Here is a 27,629-nt window from a genome sequence, read left to right as displayed (position 1 = left end):
CCAAAATGCAAACCTTAACGAACAAGGCTGCTGCGCTGAGAAGCACGTTGAAAATTATTGTACATGTAACTTAACTCAGACATAATCCTGAGACAGTGGTGTCTCAAGATTATGCTTGCAAATGGATATATTGCCAGGATGTGGTAAACCTCAACCCTCTGTACATAGATATCTTTAGCATACTGATATGAATAGGGCATATGATAGAATTGTTTCAGTGGATACTGGCCTTTTTTTTTCAACTTTTAACTGATCTTGATGCGATAGTTTCCCTTGCAACATCACAAACTGCGAATTCACAAATAAATTTTTACTGTAGAAAACTCATATGGTGCTGAAAGAGCTTCTGATTCTTTTATACCTTTTAAATGATCTCCAGATTGAATAACAATAAGCTTTTGAAATATATAATAATCTAGAAATAATTCCAAAATTTAGAATTATTCCAAGACTATTACATATATTGTTACATATTTTCTTGCTGATGAAATTATTATTTAGTTTGAACTTGCTGATGAAATTATTGTTTAGTTCGAACTTGCTAATGAAATTGTTATTTAGTTCGAACTTGCGGATGAAATTATTATTTGGTTTGAACTTGCTGATGAGATTATTATTTAGTTTGAACTTGGTGATGAAATTATTATTTAGTTTGAGCTTGCTGATGAGATTATTATTTAGTTCAAAATTGGTGATGAGATTATTATTTAGTTCAAAATTGGTGATGAGATTATTATTTAGTTCAAAATTGGTGATGAGATTATTATTTAGTTCAAAATTGGTGATGAGATTATTATTTAGTTTAAAATTGGTGATGAAATTATTATTTAGTTTGAACTTGCTGATGAAATTATTATTTAGTTTGAACTTGCTGATAAGATTATTATTTAGTTTGAGCTTGCTGATGAGATTATTATTTAGTTCAAAATTTTTTCTTGGATCACGAAAAAATGTTTTCTAAGTGTTATTTTCTGAAAGTAGAGATCATTACAGTTCCAAAATAATTAAGCTTTTTTTTATTAAAAGCTTACCTATAAAAAAGTTTAAGTCAAAAAAACGGTTTTAGTAAAAATACTACATGTGATATAATTACTATAATAAATACTGAAAAGTGAAAAGAGTTTTCTACATGTTGTAGGTCATATTATAGATCTATTATAGATCAAAATTGTTTGCGGTCACTACGCTCTATAATTAGATTTTGCTAAAAAATTAAAATTAACAAGAAAATCATCCATTCACTAAAGAATATTAAAAAAAAAAAAATTTGTATGTCATCATTACGGAAATCAAAATTTTTTTGGCTCAACTTCGTTTTGATATTTTTCGGTTATTTACATATTTAACGTTGCGTTTTTGATAAGTTAATTGATTAAAAAATTTAAAAAAGGAAACATTTTCTCGCGTAAGTTGCACAATTTAACATCGGTCGCACAACAAAATTTATGTTGCAAAACAAAGGTTGCTGAAATAGAATCAAACCAATTTCGGCAACAATTGTTGTACAACAAAAACGCATAATTGTTGCCCAACATTTCTAAAACTATTGGAAACCAAGCTTAAGCTTAAGTAAAAAAAGTCGCGGAAAAAACTAAAGTTATAAAAATGTTTTTATATGCCGTCTCCTAAAGTTTTTATTTTAAATCGATTTATCTTAAAACTTGATGTGGGGGAAAATGTGGAGATAGAACAAGATAATTCTAACGTCGCGAGGTCATAAATCATTCCATTTGCATTAATTGTGTATGTTTTAACAATTCCTTGAAGAACTTTTTGATTACCGAATCTCACCACCTTAATTTTTTTTTGCTATTGCTCCATACGCCAATCGCACCATTTCATAATGTTTTCAAAGTTGGTTGGTATTTCTGCTTGTTTATCAAGGAAATCTTTATGGATTTATTTTATTTATTGTCTGCATAAATTTTAAATGTGTTCAGCAAATTTCTGGCTAGTTGTTTATGAATAACTAAAGAAAAATAGAACCTAAAACCGAACTCTGTGGAACGCCACTGGTAACAGATACTTGTTCTGAAACAGATGTACCAATAGTGGCTTTAAGTTTCCTATTTGTAAAGAAACTTTCAATCTAGTTGTATATTTAGCGGTTATACCATCTAATCCAAAAACCTTTTGTGTTCAACTTCGTTAAAAGCTTTTACAAAGTTAATATATATTACGCATAACGGTTTATCCTTTGTAGTTTCGTTATGCGTAATATAGCTTAACTTCGTAAAAGCTTATCTGAGTTTAGTTATGCATGATTAGTTAGGAACGAAACCAGTATGTTCCTCAGAAATAAGACTATTTGAAATTAAATATTAAGTATACTGGTCTATAGTTTTCTGGTTCAAGATTAGATCGCTCTTTTTAAATTGGTGATATATTTGCAACAGACCAATGGTAAGGGACAAATCCAGTGTCATAACTCAATTTGAAAATATAGATAATTGAATCAACAAAACCTTCTACAGCGTGTTTTAAAACAAGTTTACTAATTTTATCAAAACCCATCGTTTTTGACTAATCTATACTTTCTAACGTTTTTAGTATTTTTTTCATTGGTAATCATATTAGACAATTTACTGCTATCACACTGGTTTTCACATCTTTGCAAGAATTTGGGTATTGCTTGGTCATTATCGTTAATAAAGACTGACTTAAATTGCTTATTTAATATATTTGAAACGTCTGATATTTCAGTTGTACTTTGTTCTTTTTTTATTCTTGATTCCTCTAATTTAGGGTTTAACGTTTTGATTTCTGTTTACGCATGAGAATAAAAGTTTTAGTGCGAGTTTTGCTCTCTCTACTAATTTATATTAGTATAGAAAGCCATTTCGTATTCTCGAGTTGATCTTTTGATTTTTTTAACATTAGCGCACAATACCCTTCGAGATTCTTGACTTTGCCGATGCACACTCAAATAAAATAAAGAATGTTTAATATTTATTGCCTTTTTAACTTTTGCATCCAACCAGTGTTGACTGTTTCTTTTTTTATTATAAAAAATAGGAATAAAAATTCGACAAGATTCATTATAAATATATAAAAATAACTTATAGCATTCACAGGCTGATTATAATGATACAACTGAGCTCAGTTTACTTGTTTCAAGTATTCGAACATTTGTGTAAATTTATTTTTTTAAAGCAAAACTTATATCTTGTGATTATTATATTGTCATTAAAACTAGTAAAATATTGCCAAGTAATCTTCCTTTTTCATAGTAGCCTAACTTTGGACCACACTAAAGAAAATCAATGCAGTTTAGATTGAAAGCTAAAACAAGGTTAAGGGTGTTAACTGTAGCAGCTGAATCACTTTGTTTGAATATTGTAAAACTTACTATTTGATACAGAGACCAATCATTTAAAACTTTAATAAATTTATTGTCAGTTGAATTTTCATTTAAATGAATTATTAGACCGTCAGCTGTCCATTCTATATTATGGATATTGATATCTCTTATCACAATGAGATAGTATTTTTTTGCCACTTTTGAGTTTTGAAGCAGTTCTGATAGAGTCTAGAATCGACAATGAGTTATCAGCTGTAGAACTTGGTGGTCTATATATACAATTAACATTTAAATGAAAATTATTTCATTTCATTGAGTTCAATTTCTTTATTGTTAAGATGCTTACTAATAATTTTTATATTATTTTAAGTTGTTTATTTGCATAATTATAAGTTGTTTATTTGCATAATTATCAGCTCCAATTCTAAAGAATTAGAGGAGGAGCTGTCTCTATTGCGTTGCAAGTCCTCATTTGTCTCCTTTCTCTTTTTATTCAACTGCAAATTCAGCCTGCTTATCTGGAGTGCAATCTGGTCGTATATATACTTTTTTGTATGCCTCATTTATATATATATATATATATATATATATATATATATATATATATATATATATATATATATATATATATATATATATATATATATATTTCCGTCAACTTGTTTTGTTTTAAATTGGTTAAAAACAATAATAATTTTAACTAGATATAAGGACGTATTTGGAAGTGTTGCGACCTTTATTAATTAATATTTAATTGTGTTACTAGTTTAAACGGTTTTTTAGGGGTATTGGACAGTCTTGCAAAAAAAAATTGGCAGAACGAAAACGATTATGAAATGAAAGGGACTCCTGGAGCTTCAAATAATATACCAATGAAATCTCGAATAAATCGTTTAAAATATGTAAATATTTTAATAAAAGATTTTTTTGTATTAATTTTTTTTTAATAAAAATTGTATATAATTTATTTGTTACATTTTTGGAGAAAATATTTATAAAAATGTCAATTCTTATTACAGTTTTAATTTAATTTTAATACTTTATTTTTAGCTTCCCGGTTTGTTTGAAGGTTGTTCCTTTTATTTCTCTGGAGCTTACAGCGTTCTCTCTAAAGATAAGCTCTCTGAATTAGTAAAATATGGTGGCGGAAAGATATTGCTGAGAGAGCCTAAAGCAAATGACTTGACTTCGATAATACCTAGTTCTTCTCGGCGTAAAATAGACATCCTTCCGAAAAATCTTTCACCTGTGATGATTTTTCACGCAAAAGAGAATTCCTCTCAAGCATGTTGCACTGAATACATTATATACGACCCGAAGATGTCACCACAACACAAAAAAACTTATAGCCCTTTACTTTGTTCGGCACCAGTTTCCTGGTTATTAGATTGTGTATCTTGTTTTGAGATTTTAGACGTTCGCGATGATGATCAAAAAAACTAATCATAAAGTATTACAGTTATTTGAATTTTTTATTAAAATTTCTATTATTTTTTCAAAGTTTTTTTAGATAACCTTTTCTTTTTCAAATGTCGCTTGCCAGCTGTTTGTATCATTAAAGATTTCTTTGCTGGAATCACATACTTTGCACAGCAGTGAGCTGGGCATCCGACCAAACACGACGTAGGGGTACAGCTACTTGTGCACCCAATTGGTAATGGAGGTGAGCATAAAACGCATGATGGAATGTTTTGTGGTGGACAAGAACCTGTCATGCAAGGTGGAGGCGGTGGAGGGCAACTTGTTTGACAAGGTGGTGATTGCATGGGAGTAGGAAAAGAACATTGAATACAAGGTGGTGGAGGAGGTGAGCAATATTGGCCCATGCAAGGTGGTGGAGGAGGTGGGCAATATGCTTGGCACGGTATATATGCAGGTGCACATGGAATACACGGATTTGATGGTGGTGGACAAGCTAATCCCATGCATTGAGAAGTTTGTAATGGGCACGTGAGTTGACATGGTGGTGGTGGGGGAGGAGGTGGTGGGGGTGGGGGAGGAGGTGGTGGGGGAGGAGGTGGGTTGCATAAAACGCAAGATGGAGTGGGTGGACAACTAGGTAATGAACATGGTGGTGGTGGTGGGGGGCATGATGGTGAACAAACTTTATATGGTTGGTATGGAGGAGCAGCCGGTGGTGGATAATTTGGACCTGGCTCATATTTTGGTCTTTCATACCATTTTATTGGTTTTGTGGGAGGCGCTGCTGGTAGCATTGGACCTGTGCAGCACTGCTGAGAACAGTCAGGAGAACAAGACGCTGGGCATGAAGGAGCACATGCACTTTCTGTATCTATAATAAAACAAATACTTACAACATAACTAAAAAAAAAATTTTAACAAAAATTTGTTTATACGATTTAAGTAAATGTTTGTAATTATTCCGACATTTATAGGATTGTAACACCTTAAAGGTTTTAAACGAATTTATAATTTATTTGTATAAAACACTAATAATTGGCTAGGGTTCTAGCACAAGCTAAATATGGAGTTATTTACAATCTTCGTCTTAGCTAAATAATATTATCTAGGGTTGTTAGCCGGGGCTAGGGTATAACGCGAAATATGTTATGGCGTATATGCATATATGTGTATATAAAAATATATTTATTTATATTCTAGTATATAATATGCTTACATGTGTATACAAATGCAAGTTTGCAATTTATGACATAGACCAAAATACGTCCGTGTGCCCCTTTTCCTGATATAAAGCAACTGTTAAAAACTTATAAAAGACGTTGAGCAAGTTATAATAGTTTATAAAATCCCAGAGTTGTTGAATTGTGATTCAAACCTCAAGTTGTACTAGTGAACCACAACTTCAAGTTGTTCAAGTTACCTACAACCTCAAGTGTACACTCACTGAGTCCATGATTAAAAAATCAGTCGTTGTATGTAAATCTGTCCCAGTATTAATTTTAAAAGATTTTTGGTATATGTATATATGTGTGTATTAATCACCCTCTGTAAATATGTTTAAAAGGCAAAATACAAACTGACATAGTTTAAAATGAAGCAAGAATAATAGAAGAGTAAAAGTTAAAAAAGAATTATTTAGGAATGTTTTTTCAAGAGTATTTTAAAAAATTGTTTGCTTTGCGTTGCGACATTAAACTGCATGTGCTAAAATTTGATGAGTATCTTTAGGAATTACATCTTCTGAATCTCTAATTTTAACTCTCTTCTTAACCAGCATTAGGTTTTTCATAATCAGTATATAAGTGTTTCATAATACCTTTATATCATCCAAAAAAAAAGTTGTTTTAACTAAACAATATTTAAGCTGGGAATTAATAATTTCATAAGTTACTTAATTTTTTTAAAGGTGGATAAGTAGATTTTTTTTTTTTCCTGTATGTAAGTTGACATCTCATGAACTTGTAAATATAATTTTTTAAATATACTAAATAATCTGACGTAGGTATTTTCATTATTGCTCTTTTCCCCTGTTTGGCACGTCCTTGCGTTTTTCTACAAGAAAGATAACAATTTGTTTCATCCAACCAAACTATCTGATGACCATTTGTGATGTGCTCGTTAATGTTCCTAACATATTCAGCTCTTTTTTTGTTTTGTTTTCATTACTATTCATTGTAGTAGACTCCTTGTGCACTTTTTTAAATGAAAATAGTCTGCCTTCGAGGTAATTGGCAATTGTGCTGACGCTAATATTAAATTGTCTTAATACCCCTGTTTTAATGGCCACCAATGTCAACTGACAATCACTTTCAATCTATGTTAATGTTTCTTCGATTTGATCATCGGTTAGTTTTTTTGGTTTAAAACCACCTCTTCCAATAAAATTTAAATTTCCGCTGCAGACCCAATTGTATGCTGTCTTATATTTGATACCTAAAGTTTGCGCCAGAATCACCAAATCGTCGTTTCGCTCAGCACATTCAATTACTCATCTTTTATCATTCGATGAAGATAAAACATAATGTTTTCTTTCAACTTTTTCAGTTGTATGCATTTCATTTCTACAAATTGGACAAGGTGGCTCTGGTTGTTTCAGAAGTGTTTGTAAACAAATATGTTCAAATAAACACTTGCACGAATTCAATTTGATAACAGACTTTCTATTCATAGTGTATTGACAAATAACACAACAATCTTTCAATTCCATTACTGTATTATTGTATTGCTAGTGCATACAAATGCTAAATTTGATATTATTAACTTATTAAAATGCATGTCCAAGAAGATTTTTTATAATGACCTTTAAGCTTACATTAAATTCGCAATTACAAATAATGTATTCTCATTTACATATTACGATTTCTTAATTAGAACTTTTGTTTTTCAAATTAAATATTGCGATTTCTTATTTACATGTTGGGTTTCTTAATTATATTTTAAAATTTCTCAATTACATGTTGTATTTCTCAATTACTTTTCTTAATTACAATCTTTCTATTCTCAATTAGAATTTTTAAGTTCTCAATTACATCTTAAAAAGGTGTAGTTTTAATGAACATTACGTATGAAATAGTAAGTAAGTGCTTACCTTTTGAATCAAAAGACTTTTAAATATAATAACGTCGGACCAACGTTAGAATGCGACGCTCACCCAACGTCGACCTCCGACGTTGGGCCAACGTAAGCCCAGCGGTTGCCTGCGACGGCGCGCCAACTTCCAAATCTACGTTGTGGCGACGTCAGTTGCTGACAATCGGCCAACGAATTTTCCGACGTTGGGCCAACGTCGGGGTACCTCTATATTGCACAACAATAAAACTTATTGGATAGCAAAGATTTTAAGCACTCTATTATAAGTAAAAATGATGGAAACAATATCATTTAGTAAACTGTGTTTTTTCCTCTGCCATAAACTGCTAACAGAGACTGTAATGTCGTTGTTTCTTCACTATTTACCTTATTTATTTTCAGTGTTTTATAGTTAATTTACATTAAATAGTTAAGAGGTGACAAATCTGAAGATTCAGGCAGCCATAGCTCTTTTGTCAATTTTTTTGCAGGTACGGGCCACCACTGGGTCTTATGGGACGTATGTGGTGGTGCATCATTTCGCTGTAATATCAAGTTGTTGTCTGGAAAATAATTGTCATCAGTCCAGGGCTTGACATGGTGACATTACAGACCAGAATTAAAATGTACTCATTGTTTCAACTTTCTGATCAGACTTGATGAAAACCGGAGAGATTTTTGGACCATCAGAAGAAACCAGGTCAAAAGTCATAAATGAAGCCGGATATTTGATCTTACTTTATGTATATTTTACATACTTTAGGACGGCTTGAACTGGTTGATGAAAAGATTAGTTCTACTGTTTGACACAGAATCAACAGTATATAATTTCTCATCTGAAAAGAAAATGGCTGCTGGTCTCGTTGTTAGGAAAAGTTTTTTTGATCTTTTAAATCTTTTTTTTGACACTTGGGAAATTAAGTGTTTCATAATCCTGACTGTTTATTTTGCTTTAAGTTTCTTTGTGACCACGTTTCTGATGGTGTGCTAACTCACTGAGAGCTCTTTAGCCATTTTCCTCATTTAACTTACTGGATTCTGAGAAGCTCTGCCCTTGACAACGTTGAGCAATTGCCGAGTCGGAACTGAATTTATTAAAGCACTGCCAAATTTCTTTTTAACACAACCTTTAAAATTTTGAAAAACTTTAAAAGTTTGAAAACATTTTGAAACTTTGAAAATTTGAAAACATTTAATCATAGTATAGACAGCACTTAGAGGCTGGTTAAGCATTTTGGATACATCTATGGGCAAACATCTATTTTATTCAATAGATACTGTAAAAATTCTTAGAAAATACGATATCCTTCATATCTATTGCGCATTATTTGCACAGCTTGTTTTTAAAAAGCTAGCTTTTTTTACGGATTTTTCTAAAAGTTTCAAATCTTGAAAAACACCTTTTTGTATAGTGGTTCGAAAATTGATGTCGACCGATTTCGAGAAATCTTTATATATATATATATATATATATATATATATATATTAGTAATAAATTTTGCAAAAAATGAAACAAAATTGTTTACATAAGTTTTTTTTGTGTTAAGCTAGCTTTCAGTTGATATTACTTACCATGTATTATATATATATATATATATATATATATATATATATATATATATATATATATATATATATATATATATATATATATATATATATATATATATATATATATATATATATATATATAAACAAAATGAGACGGATAATATGGGTTCTTGAACTCGTATTGATTTGGTTTCTTTTGGGCCAATAAATCAAACGAATTTCGAATTCATGGACGACTTTCAGCCTCAATCAAAGACTCTTAGAAATTTCTCTCTTTGAAGGACTCTTAGAAGATTACATATTACTTTTAAGACAATTATTTGGATAGATGCTTATGAATAAATTATAATCTTTAATAATAATTTAGAAAAATATATAAAGAGAAAATATTATTTCACGGGTGCGAAAAAAGATATTTTGATGATTGGTTTTGGTGTGATAACCAAAATGAAAATAAGTATAAAGCTCTTACATGGACTAAAAATAAATGATCCAGAGATACTTCCATCAGGATTTATTTGTTGATATCCATTCATACCAGGCTGACTCACATGAACTGGTGCATAAGGGTTGCTTGGAGCTGGCGGTGGACTTGGTTTTTTTTTTGGTGGGACTGGTGGTGATAGAGGCATCTTAACATTTTCTGCTATAATGAAAAGAAAAAAACTCATTTACATACATAAAACATTATTTACTTCCTTATTGTGCTAATGACTGCTACTGGTACTGTTAACAAGGAGGGTAAAGGTGCTATTACTAGAGGTATTATGCATTTAGAGCAGATGCCCTTTTCCTCTTGTGTTTGATCTTAAAGTGGCTATTATTTAATAATCCTTAAATTTATTAATCAAATACAAATTCTAAAAATAAAGTGCCAAACTAAAGTAGGTAAGGAACCTGACCAAAATTTGTTAAAAGTTATCAACTTATATTAATTATTATTTATTACTAATATATATATATATATATATATATATATATATATATATATATATATATATATATATATATATATATATATATATATATATATATATATATGTATATATATATATATATATATATATATATATATATATATATATATAATAATAATAATAAATTATTATTTATAGATTATTAGTTTAGTTTATAAAGTTGGTGTATTAGTTGAATCGAGTAAAAGTTGAGTTTATTAACAAACTTTTTTTTTTTAATGGATTTATATAAGAATTTTTTTTTAAAGATTTATTAAAAAAAATACCATCTGATCGTGTTTCTGGAGAAACATGTTCATCTTCTCCACTTCCAACAAAAGTGTCTTCCTTTTTTTTGGATACTGTTCGGTTGCTTTCTTCTCCCGACGAAGAACTTTCGATCTGTAAACTTTCTTGACCTGAATTTTCTGTCTCATAAAAAGTTTCAGTTTTTTCTTTCTTGTTCGATGTATTGTTAGTTTTTGCTAAGAAAGAAAAAAATTGTGTGCGTTTATATATATATATATATATATATATATATATATATATATATATATATATATATATATATATATATAAATATATATATATATATATATATATATATATATATATATATATATATATATATATATATATATATACATATATATATATATATAAAATTTTTATTTTTAAGAAAAAAGTTGTATTTTTTTTATTTACATTTTTTTTTTTATATTGATCTATTTTTTAAATTTATAATATATCTATTTTAAAAAGATATTGACTATGTATGTGTGTATGTATGTATGCATGTATGTATGTATGTATATATGTATGTATTTATCTATGTATGCATCTATGTAATATTTCATATAAAAGAATTCCTCATCACATCAGTTCACGTTAGTCCACCTTAACTCTTTTTAATTAATAGTGCTACTTTTACTTCTAAATTTTGTATGAGACTTTTGTATATAGACTATTTAAGTTAAACTTAAAGCAAAATGTAATTTAACAATCACATTTTACTTTCAGTTTAGATAGGTAGTCTAAGTAGATAAGTAAATAAGTAGATAAGTAAATTAGTAGATAAGTATATAAGTAGATAAGTAAATAAGTAAATAAGTAGATAAGTAGATAAGTAAATTAGTAGATAAGTAGATAAGTAAATAAGTAAATAAGTAGATAAGTAGATAAGTAAATTAGTAGATAAGTAGATAAGTAAATAAGTAAATAAGTAGATAAGTAGATAAGTAAATAGATACTTATACTAGCTATCTATCTAATTTCTATCTATACTACCTACCTTCTACTTACCTACCAACGTGTATTACCTACCTTCTACTTACCTACCTACGTATACTACCTACCTTCAACTTACCTACCTACGTTTATTAGAAAAACAACGAGTTAACTAACATCCATAACTTTTTAATCAACTTTAATGTTTTATTTAAATATTGATTTAAACTGGGTCTATTATTATGACGTAGTCTTATTTCTGCTATTTCGGAAGTTTGAATATGTACTTTATCAGTAACCTTGGCCAAAATTTGTAGCAGGTTTAAAGTATACGAGTTACGTTTGTATCATAAAGTAGCAGGTTTAAAGTGTACGAGTTGCGTCAATTTGATTAAAAGCTCAACCAGAATATTTGTAATGTTGAATTTTTAATTGTTTATTTTTTCATCTTTCAGATGAAATTTTTCTTTAATATACTAATTTTGTTTTTCAAAAATGTTTTAGAAATATATTACTGTGCAACAACATTTGTTACTAAACAAAAGCATTAAAGCGAATCTTGCGAATCTAACTTCTTTAAAATATTTTTAAACTTCATTAAAACATTTCTATTTTTCTAACTTCTTATTTCTAACTTTTCTAACTAGAGGAGATTTACTATAATCGGAACAGCTTATAGTTAGCTTATAGAGAGTTACTATAATCGGAACATCTTTTTTTCTTTATTTAATAACTATTCTATAGTTATCAGAGTAAAGCATAAACTTTGGAAATAAAATTTCTAAACCATAAACGGTTTGGATTTAAATCTGGGCATTCCACTGATCATGCAATTACTAATCTTGTTAATGATATATTAAAAACGTTTGAAGGCAAGTATACACTAGGTGTATTCATTGATTTTAATAAAGTTTTTCACATAGTCAATCACCAAGTCCTTCTATCCAAGCTCAAATTTAATGGTATAAAAAATACTACTTTGTCATGGTTTATTTGACTAAAAGAAAGCAGTAAAAGACATAAAAACATTAAAAAAAAACAGATAAAAAATAGGTTATAAGACTATTATCTGTGTTGTTCCTCAATTGTCAATTTTAGAAACACTTTTATTTCTCATTTATATAAACAATTTAGATAAATAACACTTTAAATTTAATTTTGTTTGCAGATATAACCAACTTCTTTTATTCCAGTAAAGATGCTAGTAAATTATTTCAAACAGTAAATAAAGAACTTGATAACTTGATCCCAATAGTTCAAATCGAACAAATTGTCTTTAAACATTAACAAAACTAAATACATTTTTTCCATCGTCTTTATAAAAACCTATTAATTTCCAAAAATTTTCGGGTCTTTTTATTGATAAAAATTTAATAAAAAGAGAGAAATCAATAAAGTTCGCAGGTGCGGTACTAAGCTTTACCCTAGAAGAACCACATAGGCCTAATTGAAATTAAAGTATATAAAAATATGGATATATTGTACACAGCCATACAGTTTTTAAATCTCGTTTGAAAAACTTATACTTTTCATTACTCATATATATATATATATATATATATATATATATATATATATATATATATATATATATATATATATATATATATATATATATATATATATATATATATATATATATATATATATATATATATATATATATATATGTATATATATACATATATATTATATATAATGTATATATATGTTCTAAATGCATATAAACTAAACTTTTATCATATTCTCATTTTCATCTTCAAACTTGATAAAAAAAAATATCACCAATCTTATTAAATTTACTTTTTGAAAAAGTAAATTACAAATACCCTACCAGATTTTTAAAAAACATTCTATCTAAAACATATATTTCGACGACTAAAGTTTAGTAATTTTGTAACTAAATTCTAAATTGCAAACTGAGTACCTAAGAACTAAGTTGTGGAACATTCTATTAAAAAAGAAATAGAAAACTAATATTTAATTTAAGTTAAGCATTTACTGATGGTAAATGAAAATGAATTAAAGTTTTCCTGAAAATCTTTCAATTTAGTGAATAATAATTAAAAGTAATTAACTTATTAATTATAATTGTTTAATAATATATTTAGTTTTGATTCTAAACAAAAAGCTCATTGTAAATTTTAATAGTTTATAGTAGTATATCAGAACTAGTAAATAAATTTATTTTTCAGTTTACATTTTCTTGTTCGTTTGTAAAATTAAAAACAAATTTTTAAGTTTTATATTCTTTAAAATACTAAATATTTTAATTGCTTTTTTATTATTTATAAATATACTTTAAGTATTATAAAAATATTATTGTAATGTTTTAAACGTTATTGTAAATTTTATATATATTTTTTTTTTGTTGGATTTTTTTTTAATTATCTTTTGCCTTTACATATTACTGTTTGGTTTACTTTTATTTATAAAAAATAACAACAACGAAAAGAAATTGTTTTATTTTACGAACCAATTCTTAAATATAATTCCTTGTATTACTAAAAGGTTTGAAATTTGTGTATTACAGTTTTTGCATATTTTTACATCATTGTATATGCTTGAAGATGGATTTTCGGGGGCTTTGTGATAATACTAAGTATGTCTTCTTATAGCCCCAGTCATGTAAATATTTGTTTTTATAAATTACAATTGAAAATTATTTTCTTATTGGCAAATATATACACTAAGACACATGTTTCCTATTTGCAGTTTATAAGAAACGTTTATATTATCACATGCAGTTTAAATCCTATGCATAGGATTTAAACGTTTATATTATCACGTGCAGTTTAAATCCTATGCATAGGATTTAAACTGCACGTGATAATATAAACGTTTCTTATTAACTGCTGCACGCCAATGGCGGGTTGTGGTATAGCGTCGTTGGGGGAGGGGAAGGGGCAGTGGAATAAGTAGGGGGCGACAAGGGTTGGGGGTGGCACATTTACCCCTAGGAACGTTTTTTTTCGAAAATCGCACTTGTGATAAATATATTTTATCAATGCTTTTATGTGCTTTTTATCATAACTATAAAGTCTATGACACTAAACTTCTAAAATTTGAATTTACTTTAGTTATCAACTGTCGTTAAAAAAAAAAACGGAAACATTAAATATTATTGCAATGGTTTGGATATTTGAAAATTTTCACTCTACATATAACTAAAAGCAAGCATTAAGAAAAAATTTACTTTCCTGTTAGTTTTATAGAAACTTTATTTTCAACTAAATTTCATTTCCAGCAGGACCGAATGATTGTTGGACGCCTAAAGAATATCATACGGTCTTGTGACGTCTAAAAGAAGTTTTTACGAACGTATGTGCCCGCTGGGTTGAAGCAAAATGATTTATTTATAATTCAAAGCCAATGTTCTCAGCAAGCTCACATTCGAATAAAATAATGCCAATCCAAAAAGCATTGTTTTATTATTGTTGATTGTAGATAATTTTTGATCTTTAGTCTAATGAAACTTCTCTCATCATAAGCAGATGTAAAAGGAAGAGTCAAGTCGATTTTGTAGAGCATAGACATGTTAGGAAGACATGATGTAATCATTTTTTTTTTTTCTTTTATACATATTAAAGCAGGTATGTAAAGATGATTTGTTATTACCTAGTTTTCTATTTCCATTTAAAATAAACGCAGAATTTTGTAATGAGAAACTTATACTTTAGGGTGCGCCAGTTGTCCGACTTAGGGATAGCGGTGGGGGGGGGGGCCTTACGCTCTATACTGAACCCGTCACTGCTGCAAGCATAATATTTGAGTGATATAACAAAAGTTTTTAATCAGATCTATAAGGTTTTATACACTAAACCAGTAATTACCCAGGGGTTATTGACAGAATATTATGACAAAATTCGAAAATAATTAAAGGTGTACTCGTGACAATATTTTAATAATTTAGACGCAACTCAAAAATAATTACTTTCATAAATCATAAACTTTAAAAATAACAACTTATTAATTTTTATTTTAGTAAAACAAAAAAAATGTTATAAAAAATATAAAATGTTATTTTGCAACATTTATTTCAGGGCCGACGAAACGGTTTTTTGAAGTGGGGGCTGGGGGTTGGTGGGTGGAGCAATCGTAAATTTACAAACAGAGGTTCTCTGTATCTAAAATTTTTTTATAAAAAAGGTCCTCTAAAAAAGTGGAAATGGGGCGCGCCTGATCGCCACCCGGCGTTGTCGGCCCTGGATTTCGTATTAACTCACTTTATTATTTCGTTCAATAATTCACCAAAGTTACTAAGCAAATAAGTTAAAGACCTAAGTTACTACCAAATAAGAATAGAGTTACTATGTATTTTTTTTTATATTATTGTTTTATAAGTTTTTAAGTAGTTTATTATAGTTACTATAGTAACTTGTTTTTGATTAAAATAATGTTATAACTTTTATTTCTTGTTGGTAAGTTATTAAACAAAATGTTCATAAAATTTTGCTTAATATTACTTAGTTTTGTCAAAAAACAATTTTAAAATTAAAAGCAACAATATATATACATATTCAGTTCAGATTAGCGAACATAACACCACTGTTCAAAAAAGGTGATAAGACTCTGTTCAAAAAAGGTGATAAGACCAAAAAAACTGGACGGTAGTTGCCAAGCAACTACCGTCCAGTTTTTTTGGCTTCAGTCTCATGTAAAATTATAGAAATTATAGTTAGAGCTAAAATGGAAGGTTACCTATATAAAAATAATCTACTAGCAAAACAACGGCTTTGTTAGAAACAAACCATGTACCACTAATTTGTTAGAAAGCCTTTATTACATTTCATCAAACTAAGATGTTGGTATTCCAATTGATGTAATTTTGCTAAATTTTGTCAAAGCATTCAACAATGTTCCACACAAAAGATTACTAGTCACCTGAAAACATACAGCTTTGATGGTCTGATTTTTAAATGGGTTGAAGCTTTTCAAGAAAGCAGAAGACTAAGAGTTGTTCAAGGTAAAATTATTTCTGACTGGATTAAGATTTTTAGAGGTGTACCACAAGGTTTTGTAATTGCCGCACTTCTGTTTCTTTTGTATATTAATGACCTTCCTAAAAATTTGTTAAATGTCACCAAACTATATGCAGTTGATACAAAAATACTCTCGAAAATATATACAGAACTATAAATACTACTAAACTTCAAACAGATTTAGATAATGCCTACATATAGTCTCAAATTTGGCTTCTTCTATTTAACATCTCAAAATGTGTAGCTATGAATTATGACCACAGCAAAAACATTTCATAATACATAAACGGATTCAATTGACTGAGTCTGATACAGAAAGAGATATAGGATTGCTTTTTAGTACAAACCTAAAGTAGAAAAATCAAATCATTACTGCTTCCAACAAAGCATATTAAAGGCTTGGCTGCATCAAGAAATCTTTGGCTCATTTTGATTGTAAACTACTTTGATCGCTTTATTTGACTTTTATTTGGTTTTATTTTACAGTTCCAGTCTCCATTTTTAAAATCTGGTCTGTCTTTTTAAAATTTTATTGTGACAATATGGAAAGTATCCAGCACAAAGCTACTAAATTGGTATCATCAATAAGATTTTTTTCCTATGAAAAAGACGCGAAGTATTAAATCTAAATACATTAGTGGAATAGAGACGAAAAACAGATCTGATACAAATGTTTAAAATTATGCAAAATGTTGATAAACTAGAAAAAATATTAGTTTTCCTATCGTTAACAATCAGTTGAGAAGTCAATGCTTTAAATGTTAAAAGGAAATGACAAGGCATAAGTAGAAAATTGCATCTTTAACAGAACAGCGAATTTATGGAACTCTCTGCTAAGAGAAGTAGTTCAATCTCCTTCTATTAACAGTTTTAAAGCAGCATTTGATTGCTGGATGAGCAGCAATTGATCAATTGTTTAGTTTGCCAGATAACACACTCACTGGCTATGCCAGTTACAGCTTTTACAACTAACTAACTAACTAGCAAACTAACATGGTTGGTGGTCCTTCTCAAGTTACGAACATTCTCCGATAAAAATGAACAAATAAGTATACGTAAAATCAAAAAAATGTATTTGTTTTTTTATTGGAACTAATCCTAACCTTTGTCTTTAACTTAATCGTTTATTGGAGATAATAAAATAAAACATTTCAATTTATAAGTAAATAAACTTTAATTTCTGTCTTTTAACTTACTTTGTTGTTTCCCGACATTTGATGTTACTTTACTTGGAACATGTAGTTGAACATGAGGTTGTACTTTTTCATTATTAACAGAACTTTCTTTAGTACGATTGTTTTCCGTTAATTTTATATTTAGTTTTTTACCTGGATGCTTTTTTTCTGACTCGATTACTCTAGATTCTAAAAAATAGAAATTACTTTTTTTTGTTACTGTGTTTTTTAAGTACCTATGTTAATACAAACATAAGGCCGGGTGAATAAAAAAAAGCAATTGCTTTTACTCAGCTTTTTTGAAGTGATTGCTCAGCTTTACGTAAATAAAAATTTAAGCAATTTTGCTCAAAATTTATTCACGTAAAGCTGAGGTGTAAAGCTGAAGGTAGAAAGTAGGTAGTATAAAGTAGGGAGGAGAAAGTAGAAAGTCGGTAGGAGATATTAGAAAGTAGGTTGGAGAAAGAAAAACTATATTTCAGTAAAAATGTTTTATTTAAATATGAAAAATAAATTATTATTATTATTATTAAAATGAATAAATTAAGCTGCAAGCCATTTACTTTAATGTACATTTTGAGTATTTATGCTTAGAAATATCTATAACTGAAGAGAAAATAAATAATTCAATGGATACTTTCTTTTTGAACAGATTCAACCAATGATTTGTACTCTTCTTGTACCTTAGAAGCCACATGTTTTTTTTTATGATCTAAACAAAAGTTTAACCAGTATATATTACTTAAAACAATACATAACAGCGACTTATCTGCTCTTCAACGTTTTAAAGGAATATAACTTTTAAGACATAACTAGCATTTACCATTTATTATTCAGTTGATCATCCAAATTTTTAAATTGTAACAATTAAAATAATTAATCTATATATTTTGACAATTCAAAATTAAATATTTTATCAAACACCTACTATTATTTATGGCTTTTCCCTCTATCACGTAAGCACTCAAAACCAACAACAAAAATATCAGTTCTGATCGCATTATGAATCTGAAGAACAAAATTAGTAAAAATTTTAGTTAGTAATTATCTTCTTAAATTATCTCCTTAAATGTGATAATAGAAATAATATAACTACTATTATAATTTAGTAAAGGTTACACTAATAGTTAACAAGTATTAGTTAGCATAAATAATAATTAATAAAAATAATAATGTGGCTATTGCATAAGTATAATAATAACTGTTTAATTTTTTTTTCAATCTTTTTTTTTTTAATTAAAAATAAAAATTTAAACATTTCAAACTAAATTTATTTCATTGCGTTAACTTTTTTAAGAATCAAACAATTCAACCTTACCTTTAATGATATCTTTCTGTTTAACACAGAAATGAAGTTCAATACGCTAAAATCACTGAGGCGTATTTAACTAACCCAGTTGCAGCCAATCAGCCGTGAATAAAAAGTAAACTTCTTTAGTTAGATATAAACATCTTATATTTATCTATATCTATAAATCTCTATAAATCTCTATATCTATAAATCTCTCTCTCTCTCTCTCTCTCTCTATATATATATATATATATATATATATAAATATATTTATATATATATTTATATATATATTTATATATATATATATTTATATATATATATATATATATATATATATATATATATATATATATATATATATATATATATATATATATGTATATATATATATATATATGTATATATATATATATATATATATACATATATATATGTATATATATATGTATATATATATATATATATATATATATATATATATATATATATATATATATGTATATATATATATGTATATATATATATGTATATATATATATATATATATATATATACAATATATATATATAATGTTATATTCAATATATATATATATATATATATTTAGAGAGAATATATATATATATATATATATATATATATATATATATATATATATATATATATATATATATATATTAGGATGGCTGTTACCTTCCTTTTAAAAAAATGGGCCGGTTTTAAAACTTTACTAAATTTATGGTATGCTTTTTTTTCATTAAAAGTAGTGTTTCCTCAGGCTTTTTTAAAATTCTTTGTTCCCCTAACTATAAAAACACAATAATTTGCAAAAACTGAAAATGTAGATAAACTTGAAAATGTTGGTAAATTTCTTTCAGCCGAATGGCTGCATGAGTGGACTGATGATGACAAACGTCAAGCACTGTTATTTCTGAAAGCGTTTAGGAGTTTTGATTTTATTATATCACTAGTTACACTCCAGCAAACAATGTGGTTTCTTTGTGAGCAGATATTACAGCGAACTATGTGGTTTCTTTGTGAGCCTATTGTTAAGTTGCAGGAAAAATCTAGTGACATCATATATACTTTTAAATGTGTTAAAACTGATTTCAGAAATAGAAATCATGAGAATAAACGTAAGTATGTTTGCTGAACGAATATATAAGCATACATCTATTCTTGCCAAAAAGTCAAAAGTAAAGTCAGTAACGTCACGAGTACACACAGGCGAACAATCTCATCGAGTGAATCCGCCGTTTGAAACGTTTAAAGAATATTTTAAAAGGTCTCTCATTATCCCATTTATAGATCATATATTAGTTGAATTAAAAAATAAATTTAAATCATAGGATACAATTGAGTTATTGTTAAGTTTTGTGCCTTATATTATCTGCATGAAAACGTCATTGGAGATATCTGAAATGTTTTAAAAAGCTATGATACATTATGAAATCGATCTTAAATGCACATCCACTATGATTAGTGGATGTGCATTAAGTTTTGATTAAGATGTGGCGGATAAAATGTTTGCAAAATTTATCCGAGAAGATTAGAATTTGTTTCCCTTCTTTAAGACAATTAGCAATTGTTTTAATCATTTGAATGCTTATCGTTGAGACCAAATGTTTATTGTTTATTTATTTTTCATCACTTACATTACATTAAAATTGCGGCAAACTTTGTATTTAATTACAATATTTTTAAAAAATGACCTTTAAATTTTGTTTAAAAAGATAGTGGGCCGCCGTTTTGGGTTTTTTTGTCACCCACTTAAAAAAAAAGTCTGGTTACGGGCTTGTATATATATATATATTTAAAGAAGTCGGTCTTTAAACAATATTATTTTGTAAAAAAATTTAAAAATTAAAATCTCTGAATATACATTTTCTGTTTTCAATTTTATAAAACTTTCAAAACTACCAACTACTCTATCCTAAAGCAAAATAAACACGAGTCGCGAAAAAATATCGCTACAAAGGCTACACTCGTAACCTTTTTATGTCGTAATATACTTTTTAAGTGTGAAAAAAAAAAAGTATGCGTATAAAATCATGTTAACAATATGTAATAAAACAAATTGATAAAAAAAAAGTATATATCGCTTGTATTTTAAAAATAAAATACAAGCAATATATGGATTTTCGTTTCCACCCATTCTTAAATTTTTTTGTTTAGCAGATATTTGAAAAGCCATCTTACCCGGTTTCCCCCTATATATAGACAAGTTAAAAATAAGTTTTTACTCCCAATCGTCATATACATTTGAATTGGCTCATGCTAAAAGGGAGTAGTAAAACTTTGCATTATCTTCATTTTTATTCAAAAAGATGTAACTTTTTGTTTATGAATTCTTAAAACCCCAGTTATCATGAAACATACTTGATTTATGACATTTACAATGCTTTCATATGAAAATTAAAGAAAACGAAAATTTTATTTAAGTTGTTTGACTTATCCCTTTTTAGCATAATTTGAATAAAAAGACAAATAGGTGTGTTTTAAATAATGTTATTTACTAAAAACACTAAGAAATCAATATTTACACACACTTCTATATATAAAGAACTAATTTTAGAAATATATACTATCATCGAATAAATTTCTTTAGTCTGAGATAAAAAAGAAATTAAAAAAGAAAATAGAGTAACGAAAACTTAATCATAATTTTCAACTTCAACAACTTCGGTTGCTGTCCACATATAAATTTCAGGATAAAAGTCTTCAAACTCCACTTTAATATAGGGTTGTAGTTTCTTTATGCCTGCCGTTTTTTCAATATTTATTGGTACTTTTCCTGCAGAGTAAGCTTCTTTACTTACAAAACATAAATTTGGACAATTTGTTGCTCTAAAGAAAAAGCTATGATTTATTATAGAATCGGTGAAAGGTCGACCAAAAACCTTAGATGGAAACTTTATATCATATGTTCAGTTCATAAACTTGCTTATTGAATAGTACTACTTTTTATCCTTTTTAACTTTCTTACCTTTGTTTCATCGGAAACACAACATTTTTAGTAAAATTGCGGCCACCACGTCTTGGGGTCTAAAATTTCTGAGGACTTAGCAATTTGTACCACAAATTTATCATCTTTGGAGGATATCTTAATAAGGTCACATACCTGTTCTACTGTGTACAGCCTATCATGTTGGTTTAGTTCTTGCTTGTTATGCTAAGATCCTACCACACGGTAGGAATGAGTGCCCTCTTATTGGGTAAGTTGCTCAATTTTGTTATATTTCTTTGAATCAGTCATGACTAAGAGAAGCCCCTTGCCTTTTATTGTTATGTTCACATAAAATATTAACTAAAAGTTGCCTTAGATAGAAGGTTTCTTGCACTGGTGTTTTTAGGATCTGTATGTTCTGCATAAAGCCAAAACACAATGATAAAATTTGACTAATGTCCTTGTCATTAACATTTTTTTTCGGATTCGATTATTAAACTTTTTTGATTTTCATTTGTGTATACCAATTTCAGGTTGAGCCCTTCTCTTTGCTGCCTCATTGAGACGAGGACTTAACTTTAAATTGAGTTCTTCGCAAGTGCAGCATATGTCAACTTGCGGCCTTTCAAAGGAAAGATTATAGTTTTCTTTAAAGTAGTTAAAAAACTTTGCTTCGACAACTTTTATTGAAAAGTATTTTTCTTTAAAGAGCCTATAAATAGTTTTAACATTTAAAGTGGCATCTAAATAGCGTATACCTTTCAATTTGTTTTTTTAGCGCAGCATGTAAACTTAAAAAAGCTTTAAAACGTATCTGCATTTGATCTGAACCCACCATAACGTGATACTTATAGGTAACACTTTATTTTTAGAACTCTTTTCCTTCCTTAGTCGTCTCTGCTTTATTTCTTGGTAATCAATCAAGGAATGTAGGAACAAATCCTGCTCATCTTTAGAGTTGAAAGTATGTAAATGGCTTAAATATATTAATTTAAATTTTATTTTTTATTAACTTCAATAATATTCTAAAGGCAGTTGTTCCTCTTGCAGCCAAAAAAAAAATACTTTTGTACTGCGAATTATTACAAATTTTACCTGTGAAAATGAAATTGTGAAAGTATTAGTAACATTGAATACAAAAAATTTCCGCGCAGGGTAAGTATGTTTATTTTTGAGATTAGTATTAGTTTTTGAGATTAGTATTAGTACATGTGTACTTTTGAGATTAGTATTTAGACGGTTTTCCTCGGTAGTTAAAAAATTTTTCACCTTTTATTCTAACAAATTATCGATCGTGGCGCAGTGGTTAGAGCGCTTGCCTAAGAAGCAGGAGATCCAGATTCAAAACGAACTCTGGACAGAGACAACTTTAGGAGGAGGGGGGGTTCTGTTGATTTTAAATTTACAGTCCGTTTTTTACGAATGCAGTCGGGTAGTCGGATATTTGACACAATTCGGTTGGGTGAATTTTAGATTTGGTGACCTGTTTTTGTCTTTTTTTTTACCTTTTTTTTTTGAAACCAGTCGGTATTTTTAAGAGTTCACCTCCTTTTTCCTCCTATTTTGTAGAATCGCCTTTGAGTACAGTACAATAAAAAAAGATAACATCTGCCTCATATCATCTGTTGCAGTCAATTGAGTAGCTACTTCTGCTGACGGCATAAGAGGAATTTTCATGCTAAAAGGGGGATAAGTCAGTGACTCAACTCTTTCTTGCATGAACAGCTCTGCAATTGATTGAAGTTACTGTGGTAACCAAGTGTCTGTTATGTCTAATTATATCGTAATTAGTTGAAACCTATTCTTGAAACATCAACCTTTAGCTTTGAAGCATTCATTGATCCGTTTCGGAATGGAGTTCACTAAATTTTAAGTAATATTTTTTGGAACATTATTCAGTAATTTTGTCTCTTCTTTTTTCAGCTGGTACAGATTATTTATTTCAACTTTACCAAGATGGTCAGGCCAATAACACAAGTTCTCTATGCAATTGAGATGAACTATTGGCAGAACAAAACATTGATTTAAAGGCTGTTTTCTTCAAATCATTGCATATCTTAGCAGTATGACATGAAGCATTATCTTATTTGAAGATAACTCCCATGTATTTTAGGAAAATTTTAACAGAAGGCATTAAATAATTTTTTAATATGTTTAAATGTCTTTGAGAATCAAGCCTTCCATTAAATAGTTTGAAGTAACCAACACCTTTATAGTTTATGCAGACCCAAATGGCAATACTTCCATTACTTTGTTTTGTTCCACACATAGAACAGTTTGGACCCATTTTTTCATGTGGCGTTCATCTCAGCATTACTCAATTTTTTATTGACTTAACCTCAACGTTAGTTTTATTGTTGAAAAGAAAGTTGTATGCATACAAAAATTTTGTCAGCTAAACACCAGTTTTATCTTGCTTTTTGATGTTTTTTCCAACACGCGGCATTTTGCCAGCACCTCGCAACATTTAATTGTGTTTTTGGAAATAATTTCAAAGCTTTACTCAAAGAGAAACAAATTTTTGAAAGAAGTTTAAAATAATAGAGTGGATTGGTAAGTTTGGCCACTATAACTATCATATATTATAAAATATGTGCGAAAAAAAAGAAGATAATCAGTGCACCGGGTAATATTTTTATGAATATATATATTTATTTCAAAAGAAAACACGATGTTCATTAATTAACACTATTTATATTTGAAAAGAGTCAAACAGTCATATATATATATATATATATATATATATATATATATATATATATATATATATATATATATATATATATATATATATATATATATATATATATATATATATATATATATATATATATATATATATATATATATTATATATATATATATATATATATATATATATATATATATATATATATATATATATATATATATATATATATATATATATATTGCATCCGATTTTAAGAGAGAGGGAGAGATCATGCTGGCCGCGCACGGGGTGGAAAATAAGTTGCGGCGGAAAACCGTTTAATTACAAATGTTACATATATATTATATAGTCAAATATGTGATTTAAAAAAATAATAATATGTAAACAAACTATTCTTTTGTATGTTTTCTGCAAACTAAAGAATTCGTAAAAAAATATTGTTTTAAATTTGTTATGTTGTTATTTGTGTACTGACTGGTAGTACATAAAACCAAAACATAATTTATTTAAGTCGTTATTTGTGTTTTTTCATCCTAATTAATGTTGTTTGTGCTAGTGCGTCTCACATTAATACTCCACTACAATTTGCATGGATTATTATTAGATTTTGATCGTGTAGTATAATTATGATATCAATATTTATGACTAAAAGGGTAAATTATTTCATCGATGTCTTCTTTAAAATATATGTTTTGGATAACTGTGTGTTTTATCTTTTCTGAAACAAAACTCGAAAGTATTGGTTTGGAAGAACAAAAACAATCTTCATTCTTCTTTATTAACTTTTGACAATCAGAAGTCAACTTTATTATTATGATTGTTTTCCGATCATTTTTTTAAATTTCTTTTGATCATCTTCTCGTTTTAAATTATCGCGCTCTTTTGTAGTAAAAAAAATAAAATGGAAATATTAAAATCACACCCTACTATGGGTGTGATTTTATCATTTCCAACCAAGAAGATAGATGTTTGGCTTCTAAGTGCTTGGCTTGAATTTTTTGATTTTAAGTGCATACATTTTAATAATTAATGGGTAAAACGCATTTACCTGCTGTGTGAATATTTGTAGCGTAACTAAGTAACGTAGTTCGCCTGTGTTTTACTTACTGAGATTAAATAGCAAAGTTAACCTTTGCTTTACTTACTAGAACTGAAATGCAAAGTTAACTTGTGTTTTACTTACTGAGACTAATAAATAATTTGTCTCAGTAATGATATTTAAAATCAGTTATAATAAAAATATTCGCATAAACAGCGGACGCTTTTCTATAATTAGTAATAATTACTAGTTGTAAAAAAGCGTCCGTTGTGTTATGCAATTAATTTTATCATAATTAACTTTCGTAGTAACAAGCGTAGTGATAAGACAATATTGTCTTTTTTTGTGTATTTCTTAAGTTTTGTTTATTTTTTCTTACTGAAAAAATAAATACAAATGGTGGTTGTGTTTTAAGGGTCTCCTATTCAGAGATTTGCTATATATCCTGCAAAAACTCACGTACTAGAGCATTTTAGAATAACTTTATATTTGATTATAAAATTGCATGACTTATTTTTAACTCTTTATTTTATAAAAAAAGCTACCTCTTTTATAACAGCGATGAATGATATTGTTATACATTTTTAAATTTAGTAATAACGTATTAACTGAAACATATAAAGTTTATGGTGTATTTTAAAACATATTTTTAAATAAATCAATTAGCATATATTTTTTAATAATAAAAAAAGATTCACTGTAGCGCAGTGAAATGATTTATAATTTGTCGTAATTAAGATTATAAATCTGATATAAGCTAAAGAAAGCTATGGGTTATTACGTCATTTAACGCTGTTTCTCAACGGTATTTAATGACTAAAAATAAGTCTGTTATAAGATATGCTAAATAAAGGTAATAAAGGCTTTTTGAAAAATAAGTTTTTTTCAAAATATGCAATAAAAATACTGATTTTGTAAACGAAATAAAAGAGATTTAAATAAACTAATCGTTATCACAATAAAACATGTGCACTTGACCTAATTATCACTTGTAAGTCAAATAAATAATGTTGTTTAAAACGTTAACTTAAATCCGCAAAAACATTCGCCAAATATTTTTTTTAAAGTGAGAAAAAATATTTTGTATGAAAAGAAGTGAAAATTTTAAAATAATTTTATTTTTAAGTTTGTTGAATTATAATATCTACTACAGTTATTATTTCTACATATAGTTATTATTTCAACATATATACCTGATCTGATTAATAAAGTTTATAAAATTTATTAAAGTTTATAAAGATTATAGATATTACAAAGATTGTTTTATAAGTCAAAATAAAGAAAATGATATTAGGTGTTAATTTAATAGGCGTTTGAACGAAAGTACTAACACCATTATGGTGTTAGTAATTTCGCAGGGGAACCTGTTGTACCTTTGACCACTTATTGCTTCATGGCGTTTTTTGCATAGTCTACTGAGTTAATTTAAACCATTCAAACTATATAATATTCTCTCATACTTTGCCCAAAAATTATACTTAGGAATTTTTTTTTATTCGACCAAGAAGTGTCTTTTTCCCGTGTTTTAAAAAAAGAAGTCAATTGGTCAAAGGTACAACACGTACGTTGTACCTTTGACCGATGCGCGTTGTTCCTTTGACCAAAATGTCATTATTAAAAAAACATGCAATGTTTGGACCTAACTATTTTTTAATCAATCCTAATTGTCTAAATAAATGTTAGAAAAATCCATCCTTACAATCCTGTAAAGACTTGTGTATCGAAGTTACGATACTCAGTCAGTTGCTAATAGTATTACTAATTTTTTTTTATTGAAATCAGTTATTATAACTATTTAGATATTGTCACATATTTTCTTTAGTTAGATGCTGCTTACATAGGATGATTAGGGTTAAGGTCCAAAACTTTAAATTCAATTTAATTGTACAAAACGTGTTTTCTAATATATATATAGTTATTTTTATTATTTTAGATAAGAAAAGAGCAATGGTGATCTACATTAATTTACATATG

At 27.8% G+C, this 27,629-nt stretch overlaps 2 protein-coding genes across 3 annotated transcripts in view; one reads left to right on the top strand and one right to left on the bottom strand.

The window, feature by feature from the left end:
* LOC101234293 (BRCA1-associated RING domain protein 1) overlaps positions 1-4,801 on the top strand; it is a 39,253-nt gene extending 34,452 nt beyond the window's left edge. For both annotated transcript variants that reach the window (XM_065810215.1, XM_065810214.1), the window contains exons 13-14: positions 4,085-4,203; positions 4,352-4,801. In XM_065810215.1, coding sequence (XP_065666287.1) covers positions 4,085-4,203; positions 4,352-4,744 — 512 coding nt within the window. In that variant the 3' untranslated portion in view covers positions 4,745-4,801. The remainder of the gene's footprint in view (positions 1-4,084; positions 4,204-4,351) is intronic.
* On the bottom strand, positions 4,748-19,011 carry LOC100206740 (uncharacterized). Its single transcript, XM_065810216.1, has 6 exons — positions 18,612-19,011; positions 18,321-18,395; positions 17,705-17,872; positions 10,587-10,784; positions 9,816-9,989; positions 4,748-5,594 (listed from the first exon to the last, which is right to left on the bottom strand). The coding sequence occupies exons 1-6, from the start codon at positions 18,682-18,684 to the stop codon at positions 4,789-4,791; spliced, it is 1,494 nt and encodes a 497-aa protein (XP_065666288.1). The 5' UTR covers positions 18,685-19,011; the 3' UTR covers positions 4,748-4,788.
* Between the last annotated feature and the right edge of the window lie 8,618 nt (positions 19,012-27,629).

This window comes from Hydra vulgaris, chromosome 11, assembly GCF_038396675.1.
Source record: "Hydra vulgaris chromosome 11, alternate assembly HydraT2T_AEP".
NCBI lineage: Eukaryota > Metazoa > Cnidaria > Hydrozoa > Anthoathecata > Hydridae > Hydra > Hydra vulgaris.
Note: the sequence above shows the minus strand (reverse complement) of the source record. Positions and strands in the feature narration are given on the sequence as shown.

What these genes read in the sequence shown, in the direction of transcription:
- LOC100206740 (XM_065810216.1), bottom strand. Translation starts at nt 18,684, where the DNA reads ATGCGATCAGAACTGATATTTTTGTTGTTGGTTTTGAGTGCTTACGTG. An exon ending in TCCAGAAACACGATCAGATG is followed by an intron (nt 9,990 to 10,586) that starts GTATTTTTTTTA and finishes TTTTCATTATAG; the next exon opens with CAGAAAATGTTAAGATGCCT. An exon ending in ATCATTTATTTTTAGTCCAT is followed by an intron (nt 5,595 to 9,815) that starts GTAAGAGCTTTA and finishes GTTTTATTATAG; the next exon opens with ATACAGAAAGTGCATGTGCT.